Here is a 7,604-nt window from a genome sequence, read left to right as displayed (position 1 = left end):
CGCTCTTCCTCAGTTCAATTTCCAGTTCTAAATTGATTGAATTAACTGATCAGATTTTACAGACAAAAGAGGATTGAGGATTAAAGTCTAAATTAAATTAAATTTTACCACAAGGACTTTCGTTAATAATCTCGGGGGAATTAATCGACCATGGAAATCGCTCCGAGTCGTGGCGTGTGTCCGGTGTGCGGTAAAAACGCCACGCTAAAGTGCGGCAACTGCAGACGCGAATTTTACTGCGACAAGTCGCACCAGTCTCAAGACTGGCCGCGTCACAGGTCCGCGTGCATCGCCTGGGAGATCGGTCGCGATCCCGATCTCGGACGACACTTGTTGGCGACCAGGGACCTGGCACCCGGAGACGCAATCCTGTCGGAAGCTCCATTGGTCTGGGGACCGTCGATACACGCGATACAGCGGCTCTGCGTCGGCTGCGGCAAACGATGCGACGGCGACATCAGCACGAGATGCGGCGAGTGTGGCTGGCCCGCTTGCAGATCCGATTGCGAGGGACTGTCCGATAAAAAGAGGCACAAGTCGGAGTGCGCTCTTCTTGCGCGCGCTAGAATCATTCCCAGGTATATCATGTGTCCCGACAGATCCCAGCAAATAATTTTTGAACCGTTCGAGCCTTAATTAGCGAAATGCTTAACGAGGGTGGGGAAATTTATTTAATCGCGACTTTTGCATCGCGATCTCTCGTTGTGAAACGTTAGACGTGTCTTCTCCTAAAGACGCGGACGTTTCTCAAGTCACACTTGTCTTCGTTCCGTCGTTAACTTCGCGATTCACGACTCTATGCCCGCAGATGCGAAGTTCTTCTGGTGATTCGTATGCTGATACTGTGGCACACAAAATCGAAACGCTGGACGTCCTTGGCGAATCTGCAGAGTCACGAGGACTCGCGGGGACCCGGCACGGACGCTCACGACGAAGTGACGAACATAAGTCAGCATCTCGGGCCGCTCTTGACGATGGCATCCGAATGCAGGGACGTTTTGCCCAAGATTTGCGGACTGATCGACGTGAACGCGTTGGAGACCGTGCCGCCGGAAGGCTCGATGGCGATTTACGAGAACGCGTCTCTTCTGGAGCACTCTTGTATGGCGAATACGCGACACAGTTTCCGCATCGACGACAGAGGTAGACCGCGCATCACGGTATACGCCGTCACGTCCATTAAAAAGTACGTATATATCTTTATTCATTTCTCTTAAAAAAATCATCTCGTTCTTTACATCTTTATACAAAAAATTTATTATTATCCTCGCGATTATTTTTAGAGGGGAACACTTAAGTACCATGTATACGCACGCGCTTTGGTCCACCAGGATCAGACGAGAGCATCTTCTCGCAACGAAATACTTTGCTTGTCGATGCAAACGTTGCGCCGATCCCACGGAATTGGGCACGCATTTAGGCACTCTAAAGTGCCCTTGCAAAAGCGGGCTCATGTTACCGAACGATCCTCTGAATTCTAACACAGACTGGTCCTGCAACGTGTGTCCGGGAATAGTGACGTCCTCGGAAGTCGCGCAATTGATGGACAGATTAGAGGAAGAAGTCGCGGGGATCATGAAACAGGCGACCGAGTACACTTTATCCGATCTTCTGTCACGGTAAAGTAATATCTGTCGTCCCCCATAACATTTATTCGCATTAATTTTCAATTAAGAACATATTAATATTTAATGAGTAATTAAGCATCGGTACATAATAAATAAATTTTTTGTATTATTGTACGCGAGAACTAACCATACTCGTTCATTTTCAGGCTAACGATGCTGCTACATCCCGGTCATCAACATTGCATATCCGTGAGCCATTCGCTGATACAATTATTGCCGCCGAGCGATCCACAAAAATCGGAATTATGTAAGCTCATTTTGGATACGGTAACCCGATTGGATCCGCACGGTGCACGTTTGGCACTTTATACAGCGGTTACTCTGCGAGAGCTCGCGTCGTGTCCTGGCGAGGACAGGCAAGCTCATCTCTCCAGAGCAGCCTTGCTGTTGAAGGCGGAACCACCGAACTCACCCGGTGAGAAACTTCTCAAACTTGTTGAAATAGAACTCCGAGTCTTTTAATAATAGAGGAATGCAGATGGTTATATTTTTATTATTCGAACAAAACGTAAAATGAGAAAGGATTCGTTTTTTATTAAAAATATACGAAAAATAATCGTGCATGCAGCGTAATATTGCGTGTACGATCACTTGTCATTTTACTTGTCTAAATTTATTTATTCGTTTTCTCGATTTAGAGAGTGTAATTTATGTTCACAGATACACAGATAGCCATAAAAGTGGCAAAAATATTCAATGTACTTATTTATAGAATAAAAAGTGTACGTATAAAAAGGCTTATAATTATATAAAGAATGTACATACACGTGTTACGCAAATATCAAAATATACGTTGATAATGTACGCTATTATGGTCGCTCCGCATTTGCCGCGGGTACTGATTGTACATACATTGTCGTAAAATCTAGACTAGATGACTGCGTGCCACGTGAAATGCGATCGAACGAAATCCTGAAATCCGGAAGCTATTCCTCGTCACGTGTGTTATACATTTTATACGTTGATTTACTTCAATGTCTTCTCACGTTTGGTTGGCGAACAAATTTAATAGCAAGATAAAATAATGCACATGCGAAGAGAGAAAAAGATTATATTTATCGAGCAAAAATTGAAACTTTATATCGTATAGTCGCATCTTTGTACTCTTACACTTTGTCAGGGAACAATTTTGAAAGATATAAATATTTCGATGCGACTATCTACTTTAATAGATTTTTGTAACTCGAGTCGCGCATTGTTATCAAAATAAACAATAATTTACGATATGTTTCGATTCTGGAAATATCGCGGACGGCCGTCTCTTTCCATATTACTGTTTAATGAAAACAAGTTGACCTTGGATTCACCGACGGTGGATTATCATCGCGTCGCTATTACATAGTACTCGCTTGACAGGAATCGCGTTGATTACGTTACGCAGGTACGTCGCGTGCGCACACCCAGCAGAGGATAAGATAAGGACTGGCCCTTGAGTTGCGCTGTGATCTGCAGGAGGTAGGCTTTGCCGGGCTGCAGCCTCCTCAAGGTGAACGGCAGCGCGCGATCCTTCGGAGGACTATGCTTCTCCTCGCATACCTCGAACGTGTATTCGGACCGCCTGCGCCGATGAAGCCCGCACTGATCGGGCACGGTCGTGACGCTGGTCAGGGACGACGAACTCCGCAGTTCCTTCACCAGGATGCAATACTTGGCGGCGCCGGCCGGTTCTACGCCTATCGTCACCTCGTGACAGGTCCTCAGAGATCGGTACTCGCGCGGCGGGCTTCTAGATGGTATCTGCGTCAAAAATGCGAGATCCAATTCGCGCTTCTGAACGGTTAAGATTTGGAGATTTGATTTCAATTCGATGATGCAATTTCGTGCAATGTTTTATATTATTGTAAATTTTTAAAAGATGATAATCGGATTTATCTCCGTTTGGACAGTTATTGCTTCCGCAACATTAGAAAGCATGAGAAGAGAGAGAATAAAGAATAAAATACACACAAAAGAATTTTTCACGGTCGTTGATATACAGGGTGTTCAAAAAAAGTTGTACCAAATTTTAGGAGTATATAGTACTCGTAAAAATAATCCAAAAAGTTTTAATAAATAGTATTCAAAAAACTATTTATTTTTGAGTTATAAAGCATCTTCTGTTATTATAGATAAAACTCATTTCAAATATGCATTGTATAATTGTATTTTCAAGAAAAGTGGATAAAACGTGGCGATCTAGTTGCATGGCCACCTTGCTCATCCGTTAGACTTTTATTTATAAAGACACTTAAGGAGCATGATGTATGCCATATCAGTTGATACATTGGATGAACTGATACAGAAAATTGAAAACTATTGTCAACAAATACAAAATAAACCTGGGATCTTTGAACGTGTTCGATTTTCAATGAGAAAGCGTGCCGAATAGTGTGTTGAAATGAACGGAGGGCACATCGAACATCTACTATAGCTTGAATTTATTTAATAACAAAAAATGCTTTATAACTCGATAATAAACGGTTTTTGGTGTATTATTTATTAAGACTTTTTGGTTCGTTTTTACAAGTACTACATACTTCTAAAATTTGGTACCACTTTTTTTTAACACCTTGTATATAAGAGGAAATTTGTGCAGTCTGTAAACATACTTGCGGATAAATAGTGGATGACTCCTGTGTGGCTAGCACTTTTATCATGGATACTCGAACTAGTTCCTGCGGTGTGGTCGATATACGTAACGTGTACGTCTTTCTGGGAGGTAGAGGAGGTACACGCAATGAGGCATATCCAACAACCTCTTTTTCCTATCGATCATATGAAATACGCACTTTTAAATATCAACGATGTCGCGCTAAAGAATTTCAATTAATGACAGAACGATCAGCTGTTCCATCATCTGTCACATCTGATCGCTTTCCGTAAACTTTACCCGCAATATCCCCTGTCCGCTCAATTTCGCCTTCACGATGCCTCCGCCGCAGGGTAGTATGTGAAAAGTGCTCGAGGTGTTGTCCGGCGGTCGGTAACGGAAATTGACGAAACCGTCCGTCTTTCGTAGATTAGCAGTAGTGTAATGACCGGTACGTAACGTTAGTTCCGGCGTCTTTTTGAACCTGACCGCGTCGACGGCGACTCGATTGGAAACGTTATTCCGCGTGTTCACCTGTGTCAAACGATATACATTTCTCACAACTTAACTATAACACGCGAAATATAACATAATACGATTAAATCTGTAATTTTTATAGATATATATTTAGAAGACATAAATAAAATCTCATATGAGATAATTGGAGGAATTAATAATATTCGCGATCATTTTTTATTCTTGCGTGAAAATTAGAGCGAAAGCGGAAAAAAACGTTTCTCGCGGATATATAGGATGTTAAGAAAAAAGTGTCACACATTTTGAGAGTAATCCTTTTTTTTAACATCCTGTATTTTGCTTCTGTCAAAACCAACTCGCTCAATTTCACGAATGACCGATTTGATTTAACTTGACGAGAAACCGACCACGTATAAAGTAAAGTTGTACGTAGTGTCGTATCTCATCCTATGAAGCGTCAGCTTGGTCTGCCGCACGCAGTGCAGACCTTCCGGGATGCCCCGATGGTGATGCTCCTTGGAGGACGATCCGGTTCTCGAAACCGGATGCGGATGAGCTTTCAGAACGTTCTGCGCGGCGCAGAGCGTCGACGGATGCGACTGCGAGCCCGAGGTGACAGCTAAACAGTAGTTTGAGAGATGAGGATCTACGTGGCTGGAAAAACAAATGTTCCGTCTCGAGATTGCACCTGTATGACGAAGTCATCGACGCGCGAGATGATCTTGCACCGAGATCGCGCGAGCAATGTTGCTGCAATATAATCGCAATGATCTGTGCTGTATGGGTACAGTCTTATCGCTTATCTCGTCACGTGCATCTCGCGCGCGTCGTATCCTTCGGAATGAAGCGGACAGAGGGATTGATACCTTTTGTTCCAGGAGATCGTGAGGCGCCGTTTACTGCGCCGTTGCTGAAATCTCAGCGAGCGATGTCGATGCTCCTTCTCGCTCGCGTACAGTACACCCGGTACGTGATCCAGGGCGCTGGACGTCGCGTAGAGGAGCACCGTGCCGGGCGCGCGCTCCGCCGAGCCGTTGCTCGCGGACTCCACGGACTTGATCTCGAACCAGTAAAGACCGGCCCGCGTCTTTGGTATCGTGAAATTTTGGTCGTCCGCGCCCACGTATGTGAAGAGTGGCGAGCCCGGCTTCAGAGTCTTCACGGGCCACTGCGTTTGCGCTACGTCGTAAATTGATTCGGAATCATTCGATCGATCTACAAGGGGTTTACAGGGACGCCCGATTATTCGAGCTTCGTCTCATCCGCGACGCGATCGCAAACAATACTTTGTAAAGTAAATATTTGTTAAGTTATTATAATGCGTTATGTCTCTCTCCTTTTTTTTTAAAAATTATCCTTGACCGTTTCAATCATTTTCGCAAAGAGTGTTGTAGCAATCAAAATATATTGTAACATCACACACACACATACACAATTTCAATTATATATAATATTTTTAATATGGAAAAAAGTATTTTTAAAGAAATAAAAAATAGAAAAAAAATATTGCCAAAGATATGAAACTATCGATAATAATGACAAAATAATGACAAAATAATGTTGAGCGCTACTGGCTTTTTACGGTATTCTTCTTCCAGTTATTATAAGAATGAGCAGAATTTCACCGTACACTTTACTCCTTCCGCTTCCTGATCGTTTTCGGGCGGCTCCACGTAACTGACCGTCCAAGATATCGGGCCGCTGCACGGGCTAACGAGTAACGTGAGAGGCGGGCCTTCCCGTGGGCTCAGGTAATAGAACCTGCAAGAATTTCATCTGCATCCAGTTTGATATTGGTGTTCGCGGCACGTTGAGCGTACGCAAACGTCGAGTAAAACGCGATATTGGATATACATAATACGATCGGTGTGTAATGGCATGCGCGACGCAATCGTCTCCGAGTATCTCGTCGCGGAAGACACTTTATTTTTAATATCTTTATCACGCGTATACACGGAGAACCCGCGGAAGATCGGCTCTTACTCGGACCTCGCGGATGCTGCATTCCGCACGTGTCGCGAAGCGCAAAAATCGCCACCGATTTATCGGCTTTAACCCGGAGCAAGCCTCTCGTTATCATAATCGGCGTCGATCGGCAACTTTAATCCGATGGAGACCGTGTAATCGACATAATTACCCGGTAGTCGCCGCAATCTTGAAGTCACGCAACATACGTGTACGCGCATACGTATTATACTCTGTGTATCCATCGTGCCGTTATATTTAGTCACAAGTTTGAGATCGAACTGATACGATATTACTTTCCGCCCCACCATCCTCGGTCACCCAATCTTTTTCTCTCTTCTTCTCTCGAAAGTTACACCGATTAACTTTACGCCTCGACGATGCTGCGCTCATCCTGTACCGCCCCCGCTCTCCTTCGTGCGTCTTGTCGGGGACGCTTTTCTTTTTTTTTTTTTCTCTCTCTCTCTCTTTTACGTCGATGTCGACAACGCGCCGCGGCTCAACCCGTTAGCTTCCAAAGCGTCCCAGCCACCGTCGCCGCCGTCTTCGTCGTCGTCGTTGTCGTTTGCGAGGAACGTCGAGACGCCGCCGGTCGCCGCCGCTGCAGCCGCCACACGTGCTCCTCTCGTTCGCGCGTCTGGCGGTGTGTGAGACAGCTATTGTAAAATTAGCGTCGGGGCACAATGCCGGCGTCGCGGCGTCTGGGGTCGCGCAGCCACGACCCCCGTAGTCTAAATCCAGCATCGTCGAGTCGTCCGCGAAAGAGAGAAAGAAATAGAGAAAGAGAGGCGGGAAGAGCCCCGAATTGATTCTGTTAGACGGTCTGTTCCCTCTCTTTTTCTCTCTCTCTCTTTTCTTCTTCCCTCCGCCCGGATGTCTCTGTCCCCCTTGTCGCGGCTTTCTGTCGCAAGTTTCGTGGAAAGTCGCGACCGAGATAGGTACGGCGTTTTACGACGCGTGGCGAC

At 45.1% G+C, this 7,604-nt stretch overlaps 2 protein-coding genes across 2 annotated transcripts in view; one reads left to right on the top strand and one right to left on the bottom strand.

Annotated features, from left to right (window-relative positions):
- Positions 1-6: 6 nt before the first annotated feature.
- On the top strand, positions 7-2,353 carry LOC115242008 (SET domain-containing protein SmydA-8-like). Its single transcript, XM_029818011.1, has 4 exons — positions 7-578; positions 809-1,186; positions 1,284-1,619; positions 1,775-2,353. Exons 1-4 carry the CDS (start codon positions 151-153, stop codon positions 2,088-2,090), a joined length of 1,458 nt encoding a protein of 485 aa, XP_029673871.1. The 5' UTR covers positions 7-150; the 3' UTR covers positions 2,091-2,353.
- A 132-nt stretch (positions 2,354-2,485) lies between these two features.
- Positions 2,486-7,604, bottom strand: part of LOC115242009 (protein NDNF) — a 9,798-nt gene continuing 4,679 nt past the window's right edge. Inside the window, exons 2-7 of the mRNA XM_029818012.1 lie at positions 6,305-6,435; positions 5,541-5,853; positions 5,082-5,328; positions 4,498-4,731; positions 4,217-4,372; positions 2,486-3,365 (exon numbers count right to left, since the gene is read on the bottom strand). Of these exons, the coding sequence (XP_029673872.1) occupies positions 2,997-3,365; positions 4,217-4,372; positions 4,498-4,731; positions 5,082-5,328; positions 5,541-5,853; positions 6,305-6,435 (1,450 nt within the window). The 3' untranslated portion in view covers positions 2,486-2,996. The remainder of the gene's footprint in view (positions 3,366-4,216; positions 4,373-4,497; positions 4,732-5,081; positions 5,329-5,540; positions 5,854-6,304; positions 6,436-7,604) is intronic.

This window comes from Formica exsecta, unplaced genomic scaffold (genome assembly GCF_003651465.1).
Source record: "Formica exsecta isolate Colony F162 unplaced genomic scaffold, ASM365146v1 scaffold556, whole genome shotgun sequence".
In the NCBI taxonomy this organism is placed as follows: Eukaryota; Metazoa; Arthropoda; class Insecta; order Hymenoptera; family Formicidae; genus Formica; species Formica exsecta.
Note: the sequence above shows the minus strand (reverse complement) of the source record. Positions and strands in the feature narration are given on the sequence as shown.